At 43.1% G+C, this 15,845-nt stretch overlaps 1 protein-coding gene across 3 annotated transcripts in view; it reads left to right on the top strand.

Moving 5' to 3' along the window:
* LOC128895736 (fat-like cadherin-related tumor suppressor homolog) overlaps window positions 1–15,845 on the top strand; it is a 534,418-nt gene that overhangs the window by 507,472 nt on the left and 11,101 nt on the right. For 2 of the 3 annotated variants that reach the window (XM_054158598.1, XM_054158607.1), the window contains 10 exons: window positions 181–333; window positions 1,024–1,237; window positions 2,125–3,685; window positions 5,371–5,941; window positions 6,995–7,166; window positions 7,235–7,459; window positions 9,450–9,473; window positions 12,857–13,093; window positions 13,691–14,743; window positions 15,180–15,823. In XM_054158598.1, coding sequence (XP_054014573.1) covers window positions 181–333; window positions 1,024–1,237; window positions 2,125–3,685; window positions 5,371–5,941; window positions 6,995–7,166; window positions 7,235–7,459; window positions 9,450–9,473; window positions 12,857–13,093; window positions 13,691–14,743; window positions 15,180–15,823 — 4,854 coding nt within the window. The remainder of the gene's footprint in view (window positions 1–180; window positions 334–1,023; window positions 1,238–2,124; window positions 3,686–5,370; window positions 5,942–6,994; window positions 7,167–7,234; window positions 7,460–9,449; window positions 9,474–12,856; window positions 13,094–13,690; window positions 14,744–15,179; window positions 15,824–15,845) is intronic. The other variant, XM_054158615.1, reaches the window with a different exon arrangement.

Here is a 15,845-nt window from a genome sequence, read left to right as displayed (position 1 = left end):
GCTTAAGTCTTGTGAGTCTATCAGGATTTCTTTTCTATTTCTTTTGATACAGCCGATGGCCGCGGCCGATACTAATGTCTACTTATGTGTCGTGTCAAGTTATGTCAGTAGAGAATGAGAACGACGTCAAGATGCATATATATATCTGTCTAACTTTTGCATTGTGTTCCTGTACGCCAGGTTCTCGCGAACGATAAAGACATCGGCGAAAATGGAAAAATCCAGTACAGCATCAAGGGTGGCCGAGGAAAGGGCAAGTTTAAGATACATCCCACCACGGGGATGGTATACTCCCAACGTGGCTTCGAAGCTGGACAGGAATACGAAATGATGGTGAGTAGAATAGCAAACAAATTTCAGATTTGCTTAAGTAAATCCCAACACGGTCTCTTTCGAAAAAGAAGTAACGGTCCAAATTGAACATTTGCAGCTCACGCCGTACTTCACCTTTGTTGTACTGAATACAATGATACCAAAATGGCGCACAAATGTTTCAATAAGTTACCAATTTATTCGAATAAATATCTGTATTCCTAACGCAAAATGTAAATGCTACTTTTGATAATGTCCAGAGTTCATTGAATTTGACTTCAACTAAAATAAAAAACTTATAAAGATCTTGAATACCGCGAACACTCCTTAAAACTCTTGAAGAGTCTTGAAAAAGTCTTAAGAGTTTGAAACATCCAGAAAGTTCAGATCGTTTAAAAATCCTTTCACAAAAAGTGCGAAGCACTTGGATTAAAAACCCTTGAGATCAAAACTGCCACCCAAAATAAATAGACGTATTTACATAACGACCGGAAATATCCATTTATTATATTGCAATACCAGTGTCATATCACGAAGTCTTTTCTAAAACAAAAGACTTATCAAAGCCATCGTGCTCGAGCCAATCAAATCTTGACGTCATAAATTCGACGGTTCATCGCTAGCAGTAACCAATTGTCCGTAGAGCGTTGCTCCTTTGACTAAACTTGAATTCAAGTATAACTTACGTGAGGGTGCTCTTCTGTTTGACAGATAAGAGCCGCAGACAGTGGAGAACCGCAACGTAGTCATCAAACACGGGTATCTGTCCAAGTTGTCGAGGTTCCAAAGGAATCCGAGAACCCGCCAGTCTTCAAGACGAACAATCAAAGCGTCGAGGTCACCGAGAGCGACGAGGTTGGCTTCCTCGTGGCCCTCGTGCAAGCCACGGACGAGGACGGGGATTCCCTGTGGTACGATATCCTCGGTGAGTAGACGCACGATTTACACGACTACCCAGTACATCCATCTCCAAGTCCAAAGGATCGTTAGATTTCGCGTTACGTCGTCTTTAATTGGTGAAATATCGCGTCGTCTCGTTGGCATACGTACGAGCACCGCGTGAATGGTTGGAAGCTCGACTTACATTTTCCAAGAAGTTAAGAGGGTCGAAGGTTGGAAAGTTTCGCGGGCTAGATCGTAGACAGTTAAACTTTACGCCGCCAAATGGCTGCGCCAGTTGGAGGCACGCTTGCGTGTACACTTACGTCTTGTCATTAAAATTGTAAGATTTAAGGCTGAGAGCTCGCTTGGGTACGATTTGGAACTCGAGCACCTCGATGCGGGGAAAATTATTACGTCTGCCTAGACACTTTGGTTTTCTCTTCTCGCTATGGGTGGTAAATTGTTAGGAATTGTTCCTTGAGTCACATGCTTCTTTTAATACTAAACGTATGTACCACGACCGGTCAAACGAGCGTTTTCAAATTTTTATTTACAGTTCTTATATGCTATGTATGAGCTATATTCAATTGTTTTATACATTATTCAATTTAGTTTCACATAAAATATTTTGTAATTTAATTGAAAAAAATGTCTTTAAGATCAGTCATTCGTCCCATCATGATAGAAATAGTTACAAATGAACATCGGTAGGTTTAGTGTTAAACCAACTCAAAAATGCAATTTATTGAAGAAATTCAAGAGTTCTGCAACTATAGATTAAAGTCCACGTAGCTTCAATCTCGTGTCTTCATGCCATAACTCTCGGGCCGTTTGTCGAAACGTGACTCGCATAACAACCTCGATTATTACCCAGCACGTCGAAAAACTTCCTAGCTAATCACCGTGAAAACTTCATACGGCTTGTTCTAGACGGCGACAAGCGCGACGAATTCTTCATAGGACGGGACAACGGGAACGTGCTGCTGGCGAAGAAGCTCGACTGGGAGACGCAGAACTTCTACAATCTCACGATCGGCGTGACGGATAGCGTGCACACGGTTCTGACGCAGTTGCTGGTCACCGTGATCGATATCAACGATCACAGGCCCGAGTTCACGGAAGCCACGTATCGCGTGGACATCTCGGAGAACGTCGAAAAGGGCGAGAAGATTCTGCAGTTGCACGCGACCGACCAGGACGAGGACAAGAAGGTGTTCTATAGTCTGCACGCCGCCCAGAGTCAGGCGTCTCTGGGGATCTTTCACGTGGACTCGGTGACAGGTACGATATCCTTGAACGAGGTCCTAGACCGAGAGACGATCGAGGAGCACGTGCTGACCGTGATGGTGAAGGACCAGGGGACTCCAGCCAAACGCAACTACGCCAGGGTGATAGTGACCGTGCACGATCATAACGACCATGCTCCAGAGTTTATCAGCGAGATCATTCAAGGAAAAGTGTACGAGACTTCGCCAATCGGCGCTGCGGTGGTCCAGGTCTGGGCCATAGACAGAGACCGAGGGGACAACGCCAAGATCACCTACTCGATCACTTCAGGCAACGTAGGCAACATGTTCTCCATAGATCCAGAGCTAGGCGTGATCCGTGTCGCTCGAGAACTCGACTTGGCCACCTCCTCGGAGTACATACTCCAAGTGAAGGCCACCGACCACGGTTCTCCAGCATTGGCCAACACGGTGCCAGTCCACGTGATGGTCACCATGGCCGACAACGCTCCGCCTCGTTTCATCCAGAAGGAACTCTCCGCGGAGATCTACGAGAACCAACAGCTGGGAACATACGTGAAGCACGTGGAGGCTAGAAGCACTTCCTCGTTGCAGTTCGACATCGTCCATGGGAACAAGGGCGACACGTTCTTCGTGAATCCCAGCACGGGCATCATAGTGATCAAGAACGAGCTGGATTACGAAACGACCAAGTTCTACAACCTGACGGTGGCGGCTACGAACATGGCCGGCGCTCAGGCGAGCTGCAACGTGATCATCCACGTGCTGGATCGCAACGACAACGCTCCACGATTTCTGCAGGCCACTTATAGCGGAGAGATCAGCGAAGGTGCCAGCATAGGCTCCCTGGTGCTTACCAACACCAGCACTCCGCTGGTGATCAAGGCCGAGGACGCCGACTCCGAGCTGAACGCGCTGTTGAATTACGATATCGTCGAGGATCTGCCGCGGAAGTACTTTCATATAGACTCTAGCACTGGCGCCATCAGGACGGTGATGGTACTGGATCACGAGAGCATACCTAAGTTCACGTTCCACGTGAAGGTTTCCGATCTGGGGAAGCCTAAGCTCTTATCAGAGACCACTGCCAAGGTGACGATCATCGTGACGGATGTGAACGACTGTCCACCAAAGTTTCTGGAGAACGACTATAACACCACCCTGCTCCTACCCACGTACAAAAACGTCGCGGTAGTTCAAGTAAGCGCCGTGGATCCGGATAGTTCCGAGGGAGTAGCCCTCAGGTACGTGGAAAGTTATTAATGTATGCGTGTTTCCTCAATTTATGCCCAGTTTTTACAAAGCTTATTCATATTTATGCCCTCTCTCGAGTCCCTTCGTTAGCATTCATTTACCATTATAATTGTTGCATGAAATTTGTACGATCCCCGTTTGATACGCTCTCGGGGCTTTTTCCCGCCGGAACAAAATTGCCGGCCGCTTATTACGCGAGGGCGAGGTTTGAATTTGCATAGGTGTCCGCTTGGCTCTCTTTTTGCGAAGACAAGCTATGAGGGATCGAGGGAACACGTAGTCCTAGTCGTTCCAACGACGTATCGATCACTTTAGGTATGATCTCAATCTCGAAGAGATCTCGACGAGATCTTGACGAGATTTTGACAAGATTGGCAATACAGTTCAAAATATGCCAATATTTGTTGTGTTATTAGGAATGATATACAAGTGTTCCAGTTAGGTTATAATATATAACTTTATATATAATATAAGGGTTTAAGGATTACATTTCGCACAAAATATAAGAACATTGCAAATAGGATATATTTATACGTATGTGTTGTTTGATCTGTAGTTTAAAAATCTAGAGGTTTCACGACAAGCGTAAGAATCAAGTGATTGAAAATCAATACAGGAAAGAGACATGCGAAATCATTTTAGCGATTTATTTTATTGTAACATCTTTATTATCAAGCGTTACGTCAGTGTGACATTTTTCAGACATGCATCCATACTGTCGACTGTTCCAAAAATTGATCGCCTTCCCTAACAAGTGACAATTCATCAAGCGTTACGTCAGTGTGACATTTTTCAGATATGCGCCCATACTATTTATAAATGATTTTCAACCATAAAACACAAATTGTCGTGATAATTGACTAACATTTTGCAATAAAAATGTATTAATGTTAATACATAATTTATAAAAATGAATTTTTCTGCAAACTAATTATATACTGGATACTACTCTCACTTTACACTTTACACTTTACAAGTTCACAGGCATTAGCTCGCTATTACTTGCGACGAAGTTTTTCTCAACTTTTCATGTTCGGAAATATTACTTTCTCAAAAAAGATTGGTATAATAATCTGAAACTTTAAAATCCATAAAATATGTACATGTCCGAATTAATTGAATATTTACAATGCATACAGTAACATTTAGGCTTTGATTAAATATTAATAAAAATTACGGTTCAGAATAAGTATTCATCGAACGCAGTAATTTCATGCGTGTTTCAGTACACTTTTGTCGAGCCTCACTCAAATAGAACCACAAAGGGTTAGATACGTTACCTTTACGTACAACACAGCTTACATTTACGTCAGGTCTAAATTCATTAGACCAACTTTTTACACGCAGAAAACAGAATAAATATAGCTTCGAATCAACGAAAGAGGTCGTCCGCTAACGATTCGCTACCCTTCGCGCAAGGGTAACTTCAAACCGACATTGCTACTCGCGTAGCATGAACGTTCGCTGCCAAGTTGCAGCGAATAGAGTCCAGGCGTTTAATTTGTTCTGTAAATTGGCCGGTGTTATTATCCGAAGCGAGAGGGGGATATAAAATCTTAATACTTTCTCATGCGCAACGTCGACTCTCCCTTTAACGGGTCCGCATACGTAGAGTGGGGCTTCCCGTCGCTTCGCTTCCCTTCTCCGTAGGGTAACGCTCGTTTCTCTGGTCCAGGTACGATATCATCGACGGGAACAAGGGCCACACGTTCGATATAGACGCTCAGACCGGCGTCATCACGGTTTATAACCCGGAACGCATGAAGAAAGGTTACCTCCTGCGGGTCCGTGTCTCCGACGGGAAGTACTCGAGCGTCGCCCAGGTAAATGTGATGGTCGAGAAGTCGGAGAACTCCGGACTGGTGTTCCAAAAGGACGTATACGAGGGAACGATTCTGGAAAACTCGACAAGGATCACGACCGTCGCGGTCGTCAACGTTCTCGGCAGCGTCCTCAACGAGCACATAGTTTTCGGTATACTGAACCCCACGAACATGTTTGTAATTGGATCAACGTCGGGAGCGATCAGGACAACGGGGATTAGATTCGACCGCGAAGTTTGCGACCACTACGAGCTGATCGTGGAAGCGAAGAGCCAGATGCCCGACAGAGAGAAGCCCAGGGTGGCCCACGTCATCGTCAACGTCACGGTGCTGGACATTAACGACAACTGTCCGATGTTCGTCAATCTTCCCTATTACGCTGTCGTTTCCGTCGATGCACAGAAAGGCGACGTCATTACAAAGGTAAGCAGACTGAGGATTGTTTTCCTCTGCTAGTGTTACGTCTCAGCTCGCATGGGACTTTTTCGGGATCTTGTCTTCGGTTAAAGCTCTAAAGCACACCTTATGTGTATTTATTTTATGATCAGAAGCAATTTTGGATAGGAATGTCAAGATTATAATGACTCTGATTCAAATTTAACACACATACATATATAATTACCATAGTGTTTTGGATTATATACACGTATAGATAAATATATTAGAACAAGAATGAAATTAAGATACTATAGGCTGACAGCTATTTCACTGATTCGTAGTCTGTGCCATTCGGATTCCAAGAAATAAATTCCGAATCGCGCATCGGACACATTCCTAAAAGTTTCGCATTTTCGCTATGCGCAATCTGAGTTCGCAGTCGATGAAAAAGGACACTCTTCGGCAGGGCCGATGTAACGCTTGGTTGAGATGAGAGAATTCTATTTGAGGGTTCTCGGATAGAACAGAGAAGATAATTGTGGAAGGTACAGCTAGGGTACCTAAAATGAAAAGTTAATAGGGCCTGAGAGACTCATGAAGTAACTGTTTCAAACTAAATTCTGTTAAACCGACGAATTTGTCTTCCTGTTCGCTGCATTCTTATAAACATAGCCTGGCAAACACAAACTCGTTGCCAGATCCGTGAAATCAATTGAGGTTAGGTCAATCACTCTCTAAAGGCTGAGGCCATTTTCGAAAATTAGATTCGAGGAAAACGTGTTTACCCGGTAAACACAAAGTTGCTGCTAGAACTGTGAAATCGATTGAAGTTAGGTCAATCACTCTCCGCAAACAGCGGTCATTTTCGAAGATTAGATTCCCGGAAACGGAATTCATCAACGATGTTTTCCTTCTCCACACCTTCCACAAGTTCGGATATCTTATCTCGTTCTTTCGAATTTTCAGTCCTGGAAAATAGAAAGTCTTGCGCAAAATTATTTCAGTTGTAATACAATTATTACTATTTAAAGTCGGTCCATTCAGAAAGATCTACAAAGAACACCTGTATTAATATAAATTTGTTCAACTCTCATGAAGGTGCACGCAGTGGATATGGACAGCGGCGGCAACGGCGAGGTGAGGTACGAACTGAAGAAAGGCCACGGCGAGCTCTTTAAGGTAAACCGGAAAACCGGGGAAATATCTCTGAAACAGAACCTGGAGGGTCACAACCGCGAGTACCAGCTCACAATCGCCGCGTACGATGGCGGTAAGTGCATCATTGGTCGCGTTATACTGGTGGAAACGATTCTCGACAAGCTTCGAACGTTATTTCAGGCACAACACCTTGCTCTATCGAGGTGCCAGTGAACGTGAAGGTGATAGATCGCTCGATGCCGGTGTTCGACAAGCAATTTTACACGGACAACGTGCTGGAAAGTATCGAGGTGCACTCGCCCCTGACTCTGTCCATACAAGCTGAGTCACCGTTGAGTCGCAAGCTCATATACAGCATAACCAAAGGGAACGATTTCGAGGAATTCGCCCTGGACTTTAACACAGGTGAGCGAACGTTTGTTGGACGGGAAACGAACTGATTCGAGACCGTCGATGGTAGCGAAGATCGAATTAAACGCGCGGCAAACCCGTTATGGAACGATGAAGTTCCGACGTGAATGGAAACAGTGTAGCTCTATCAACGACACGCGCTGATAAAGAATTCAAAGAGGCCTGCCGTATTTTTTCGAGTACGCGTTGCTCGCCTTTTGTTTCGTTTTTTTTTTTTTTTTTTTTTTTTTTTTAGCATTTCGCGTCATCGTTCCATACGAGACGATAACACGACCTAGTAGAAGTGTATACAGGGTGACTCTCGAGTCCTGATGGTATGTACGGTCGACGGTACGACAAAGTGGTAGAGGATAATTTTGAATGGCATGACGACGCAGTTGCGCGGAGTGATTCTAGAAACTGGGTCGAGCCTCTTTTTTGTCACTTTCTTCTTTTATGCAACGGCGCAAACGCAATGTGAATTTGCGCTTGTTTTTCAGATGGAACCATTTGCTTTTACATGAATCAATTCCTCTTGATATTCTGTGTATACGAATACCGAGGGTTGGTCGTTGAAAACATAATACTTTACGAGGTACTTCGCATTCTATGCGAGGAAACTACTTTGTTTTAAAAGTGTTCGAATGTCCCACCCTGCATTTTGTAAATAATAGGATACGTTATTTACGTACGGAGAGCCAAGGTAATCGAAGACACATGTGCCTTCGGTTCCCTTAATCCTTTGGACAAATTACGAAGCTCGTTGACTCACCCTGTGTAATCTTCTTTCGTTAAATACATATTTCCGTATTTGCTTCGACACGATTCCGATAGTGTTACGACAGCGGCAAACGTGTGTTACATTCGAAACGCAAATGTGCGATCGGAGAGTGCTACGTCCCCCGAATCCAGTCCCGAATTAAACGTCCTTTAACGATGATGCTCGTCTCAACTCGGCTATGGTACACATAATGACTATTTTTTTAAGCGTGACGGCTTATCCAAGTTAACCATGTGCCCAAGCACATTCCGTTTTAGCAAATGACGTCGGTTCCGCTGTACATGGAATGGTGTCCGGTGACTAAATTCTCTAATCAAGTAAACGGTGTAGTGGTGAGACGGTAGCAAAATGGGGATGTTGGAATGTATCGCACGTAACACAAGCTGCGGATGTATTTACGTCGACGATTTGTTCAGTTCTAATTGACTGTTATGGTTGCTTAGGGATGATTGCTCTCTCTTCCTTATTGAGTACTCTGTAAGGTAGAGTATAGTTCGTTACCCAAAAGTTGGCGAGGCAGTTCGATTGGCTGTCGCGTAACGGCGACACCTTTATTCACACGCATTTTTGTTAATGGCTGACTCCGTTACATCTACAAAGCTACCGCGTAACGAAGTCGGCGAACGAGAAAAGTCGAGATAAACTGAGAGAACAATAATAACTATTGGCGTAGATATGTATATGTAAGAAAAATTAAAGAGTTCGAAACGCGTAAGATGCAGTTTCTATTTAACAGACAATACAATGTGGACTATGAGTATACACTGTATACTATACAATGTAACTGCTCGAAAGAAAGTGGACTCCTGGGGGAGCGAAGACGGACCAAACGGTGAAATTTCCTTACCTCTGACTCTTTCAATTCGTAAGTGTCTCGCCAACTTCTGAGCAATATACAGTACTCTACCTTGTCACAGGGTATATTAACAAGGAAGAAATAGCTATTTTTCCTAAATATTCGTACATGTATTTATTGAAAATCGTAATCGATCTGTGTACTTAATTTACTATTAATCAATTCGAGTTCAATATTCATCGACGTTCGAACGGAAAATTGATTTATACTTTGATTTATCGAGCTCGACTCTTACCGTTTACGTTTAATTTTGGACAGCAGACACGAATCTTCCCCCTTTACCTGTCTCTCCCAATAATTTATTCTTTACGAATGCTTATCTGATTGAACTAGAAATTAAAGTTTTGTTGTATCTCCCTGTTTCGCAGCCCCCGACAGTAACAATGGTCCTTGTGAGTATAAAACATACTAGTTCTATCCGTCTGCTGTGTTGCACTGTACGATGCTACTGCACTGCTCTCTGGTTTTATTGCACGACTCAAAATAACAATGAATCTCCTTTCTTTTCGCAACGTTTGCGACATAACACGTGGCTCACTCCATCCGCTAATCCCTGAATTAACATCAAGCACGAATAACGGAATACAAGTTAGAGCACATCGAACGTGTGGGATTTCCAACGAAATATCGATCATTATTCATGCCTTGTTAACATTCGTTTAGCTTGATCCTGTGGATAATACGATGACGGAAACATTACCATGATTCACCATGAAAGTACAAGTGGATTTGCCAGACATTTACGAACCATTTATGATCGTTGTCTTCTTAATTCCACCAGGTTCCAACAATGATTTCATAATTTTGAATAATACTTTGCGAACATTTGAAAATTCGAGAAAATTTGAAAGTTTTAGAAACGATCGGTACAGTAATTAAATTACATAGTAGGGTTAGCCACTGAGTCACAAAGTACAACAGGCTATGGTAAATAATCCTACTAACAAATTCATCAGCAGGACCAAGTCGAGACGCAATTATTTTTTATTTTACTCATGTATCTTCATCTTCGTTCATATTCAGGGAAATGGCTTTATCGCGACCTTTTAACAATATTAATAATAATAAATGTAGGTTTCACCGTAGTACCTCTCTTCTTTCGCCTAGCATCACAAAATTACTTCACCCCGCATCATCCCAAATTGCACGGAAGAATCTGCACCTAGAAAAACTTCCGAAACTCGTAACGCTTGGATACACGAAACCCAACGATCCAAAACTGGAACAGGCGTACCCGAGGCTTCCAGTTCCCACGTAGCTTCTGCGACTGCACTTACTCACACTCGGGTATCCTGTTCTTTGAAAGTCTAACCACTTACCACCGATCGTTGCACGATGCACGATTCCGTAAAATAAAAAAGTCAGGAAGAGGGGAAAAAATGGAAAGAAAATGTCGAACGTTAATAACAATGCAACTTTTAACGGCATGTTAACCCCGATACTCCATCCCTGGGTAGAAACGTTTTGGTCGTGCACTTTGCACCGCGAACATACTCTTACTTTTATTCACCGTTTCCCTCCCCCCGGCCATAAACTCGAACCGGTCTCATTATCTCATAGAAGCAACGGAGTTGTGTAAAACGGGCTTGGAGCACAGTGTTGCTTAAACGCAGTACGTTGTTACTTCGGAACCTCTCTTGCCGTGGTAATTTATCGAAACATGTCTCGACCGAGGCTTATCGTCGGCGCACTACCATTTTTCTTTTTTATTTATTTTTTTTTTTAAATTTTTTTTCGTCACCTCCCGAGATTCTTGCAGCTTCACTCTGCTCGCATGACGTGCCTGCACCTTACATCGCGCGAATGGGATCTGCACCTAGAATGAGATGTAACACAATGCTGCGTTCCCACGTGTGCGATTGGCGCCGGGGTACTTAGTATTTTGAAATTCTGATAAAGAGTAGATTCGCATCAAAACGCCATCATACATTCGGGAATGTGGCATAACATAAGAGGGAGAAAAGTATAGCGGCATATCCCATTTTTAATAGGTTGACTGTGAGAGATTTCCGTTCTTTTCTTATCTGCTTGAGATCATTACAATCAGTTAATTTCATTGTGTAATTAGACGTTTCCAAATTCAACGTAACCATGAGTACTTCAGACTCGATTCAGAGTAATTCACTCGAATCTTAAAAAACAAAAACAAAAATTTGAAAGTAAAATTTATATTCTAATATTTGCAGGGTAAAGTATATTCCTATTTTGGTTCAATTTTTGTAGGTACGTTTTTAAGGAAAAGATATCAAAGGGTGTATATACAAACATGTCAGAAGAAATTACTCTTAACCTTTGACTGATGACATCTGGTTTATCTGGTTCATAACATAGAAATTATACATACTAGCTTATTCTAGAGTTTATCTAGTGTTGAATAACAAACCAAAAGAAAAATTGAAAGCATGAAATGATGTTTCCGCTTCCGGTAAGATCGCACATCGCCAGTTAAAGGTTAATTGTTTGCATAACCAATTCAAATTATGGCGTAATGTGCGCGCTCCCAAATTCAACCAAGTAGCCATCTAACGGTTAATAGATCGAACTAAAATTCCGACCTCCGTTCAGCGCTCCACCGGGAAAAACGCCCAAGCTTGTCCTCGATTAGTTCTTCTTCTTACAGCTAGATCGCGCCATTTATACTGTTCTACCGAGTTATGGTATTGCACCGACAGGTGTCGATAAAAAATAGTATAAATGGCGCCATCTAGCTGTAAAAAGAAGAACTAATCGAGAACAAGCTTGGGCGTTTTCCCGGTGATGCGCTGAACGGAGGTAGGAGTTTTAGTTCGAACTATTCACCGCTAGATGGTCACTAAGTTGACTTTGGGAGCCCGCGAATTAGGCCATAATTTAAATTAATTATATGAACATTCACATTTAACTGGTACCCTGTGGTCTCATAGGCCACTTCACCCCTTTAATTGTTCATTCAATATGTAATATAACAACATCTGAACTTTTTTGAAATAGTTTGTACAATGTAACGTAGTACTCCAAAATAATACGTACACGTTCAAATACACAAACGTTTAAAGGATATTTCACCTAAATTAAGTCTCATGCGTTCAGTAGTAAACTAACATTTAATATGTACACTACGCAAAAATTGAATAACTAGAAACAGAAATACACTTGTATTCTCTTATGTTCATACACTCTAAAATCTCGTTTTATCATGTGTCTTTAGTAAAGACACTTTACCGATGCACTATTATTTAAAAAATAAACAAAAGCAAAATTCAGCCCAAGTGATTTCAAGAAGTAACCTTCCACTCCCACTACCCCGCTATTAATCTTCCAAAACAATATACATATCACCGCTATATTAAAGAAACACGATCGACTAGTCTAGACCCAGCATCGAGTAGTCCAAACACGCGATGCAGATCCGACCAGTCAACCTGTTAAATCGCCATACCCGCACTGTCACGTTCAAAGGTGCAGACATACTCTGGTAGCATTCGCAAATTCATTCACGGGTGTCGAACGTCTTGTACAAACATGTTTATTACGTGACTTGCATTCGCCAGTGTGTCCCTTTGGTGTCCGCGAAACCGAGCAACTCCTCGTGTATCCGATCGCCCCCCGAGCGTGTTTCGTCACCGCAAGGTGTTCATTGAACGTAGAGATTACACTTCGCAAAGTTTCTCTCGATAATTCACGGCGTGACCGTTGTCTACCTGAAACGCGAAAGGAAAAGAAGTTTCTCGGCTTTGTGGACGCTATCGCTGCATAGAGTGCTTTTGGGTCTACAATCTTCTCTTCAATAAATTAGGTGTAATCTATGTGGTGGATGAGCTGGATTATGAACAGAAGAAGCAGTACGAGCTGACCGTGAGAGCGACAGACAGCGTGTCAGGTGTTTACGCCGAGGTGCTCGTCAGCATTCTCGTGCTGGACGTCAACGACTGCCCGCCGGAATTCACTCAGGACTCGTACAACATCTCCGTCTCCGAGGCAGCCCCGTTCGGCACCTCTGTGTTGAGAGTGAGCTCGAGGGATAACGACACGGGTAAGTCTATCTATCACAACTATTCTACCATAATTAGTTTCTTATTTGAACAAAGAAAACTACAGTCAAACCTGTTTTTGTACGATAGATAGGGACCGCATAAAAAAAGTCTCACTTAAGAATATTCATTTTAAGGAAGCACTTATGTCTAAGAATAAAATAAGAACCATACAAAACTATATGTAAATAGAAAAAATAATTAATTTAAATTTAATCTCGCTTAAAAATAAATCCTATCTTAATGGTCAAAAAATGTGTCTGCATCCTCCGAAGATCGGTAAGTATGTAACTAATGTCAAGCCACACACTGTTTGCAATGCAATAGACGACACATTTCAACAATACGTGATCGTAGCTTCATTCTTCTTCCTTTATTAATAATCGACCGTAGTTATATGCTCCCGTTCGTTAATTTCAAATATACGATATCATATTATTTTTACATACCGCATAAAAAAAAAGCGCACAAAACAAGTCGCACACAAAAAAAATCGCATAAAACAAGACCGCACAAAAACAGGTTTGACTGTATAGGAAAAGTGTTATTCGTGGTCACAGTGGACCATCGATCTCACAACAATTTGTTCATTCGCCCAGGTATAAATCAGCAAGTTCGTTACGCGATCCAAAACGACACGGAGAACAGCACGGATCTGTTTCACATCGATCCCGAGGAGGGTGTGATATTCCTGAAGAGATCGTTGGATCACGAGGCACACGAGTCGCATCACTTCACGGTGATCGCCATCGACCGCGGCGTACCGAGTCTCTCGAGCACCGCTCACGTTTGGGTGACCGTCATCGACATGAACGACAACCCACCCAAGTTCGAGCAGCCGTCCTACACGTGCTTCCTGTCCGAGCACGCGGAAAGGGGTCAGTTCGTGACAGTGGTGTCCGCCAGCGATCCCGATTACGTCGACGAGAAGCTTACGTACACCATCGTGGGCGGTAACGAGCAGCAAACGTACAACATCGACCAATCGACAGGCATCATTTCCCTGATCAATATGCAAAACTTCGGCGAGAAGAAGCTCAGCATGCTGAACGTATCCGTCACCGACAACGTCTACACGAGCTTCACGCGCGTCAAGATCGAGATATTGCCCGCCAATAGGCACAATCCGAAGTTCCCGAATCCGTTGGTGGAGGTGACCGTTTTGGAGAACCAGCTGCCAGGTCGATTGGTGACTAGTGTAATAGCGACTGACGACGACTTCGGGGATTACGGCACGGTGATGTACACCATAGCGTCCGATATGATGAGGGAGATATTCGACATTAACAGGATCACTGGCGAGATCGTGACGAGGAAAAAGCTGGATCGCGAGGAACAGAAACTTTACGAGCTGCCAGTGATGGCCACCGACGGGGGTGGCAGGTCAGGATTTGTAATGGTCAGAGTCAAGGTTGGAGATGAGAACGATAATTCACCCGTGTTCCTCTTGAGGGAGTACAAGGCCAGCATACACGGGAACCTGACTCTGAACACACCGTTCCTGAAGGTCAAGGCTCAGGACGCGGACGATGACGACGCTGCAAGGATCGTTTACTCGATATACGAACCCCAGACTTCGGAGACGAAGGCGTTGTTTGGCGTCAATCCTGACACTGGAGCGATGTTCCTGCAGAAAAGCGCGGTACCATGGGGTAAGAATTCTCACTTTTGATTAGAACGTTTCTGTGCTTGGTAAAGACCGGACTCAGACAGATTGATAAAATACCCACTAAAACACACTCTAGAAATAAAATAAGATATAAAATACGTGATTTTATACTTACCTGACATAAGACTGTGCAATTGTTATCTATTTGTCTATTGTTTGTATATATCTATTTGTTATCTATTGTTGTCTATTTAGAACTCAAATAGATGTAGTAAATCGATATATTTTTTATATATTCACTTTATAAATATAGTTTATAAGAATATATTATCCGTAAAATTTAGACTTAAGAAAATAGGTATGTAAAATACTGTTAAAAAATGCTCTAAATGGAATAACTATAGCCAAATAGTTTGTCACTTTAAATAAATACTCCAATAATCTGACCGTACTCAACCACCACGTGTTAAATTTTTTAGAAAATCAACTGTTCGAGCTGTTCATTCGCGCAGAGGATAAAGGCGTGACAACTCACCACGCGGACGTGCCTCTCAACGTTTACATAATGGGCTCGCTAGACGTTCCTCCACTCTTCGAACGAAAGGAGGATAAATTCTTCATATCCGAGGCGTCTCCCGTCGGCACTCCGATAACAAGGCTAAAAACCGTGACCAACAGCACGGTATCTTACAGAATAGTATCAGGAGACGAAGACTCGCCGCTTTTCACGATCGACTCCCACGGTCAGATCACTCTGGCCAAACCGCTGGACCGAGAGTTGAAAGACAACCATCTGATCGGGGTTCTCGCTGAAACCGATTCGAGTCCTCCGCTGACGGCTCTCGCCGAGATATCTCTGCAGGTGTTGGACGAAAACGACCACGCTCCAAAGTTCGAAAGCAACCCTTACAGCATCAATCTGGCGGAGAACATAGAGGAAGGGACGTCGATTTTGAAGATCATCGCACACGACGATGATTTAGGAAGCAACGGGGAGGTGCGTTACTCCTTTGGTTCTGACATTGGTGAATTGGCGAATGTATTCACGGTGGACGCGTATACTGGGTGGATATCGACGTTGGTTCAGCTCGACAAGGAGAAACAACCGGAATACAAGTTCCAGGTAAGGCTAAGTGTTGAAGGGA

This window comes from Hylaeus anthracinus, unplaced genomic scaffold, assembly GCF_026225885.1.
Source record: "Hylaeus anthracinus isolate JK02 unplaced genomic scaffold, UHH_iyHylAnth1.0_haploid 0, whole genome shotgun sequence".
In the NCBI taxonomy this organism is placed as follows: Eukaryota; Metazoa; Arthropoda; class Insecta; order Hymenoptera; family Colletidae; genus Hylaeus; species Hylaeus anthracinus.
The sequence above is the reverse complement of the archived record's forward strand: the minus strand, read 5'-3'. Positions and strand labels throughout refer to the sequence as shown.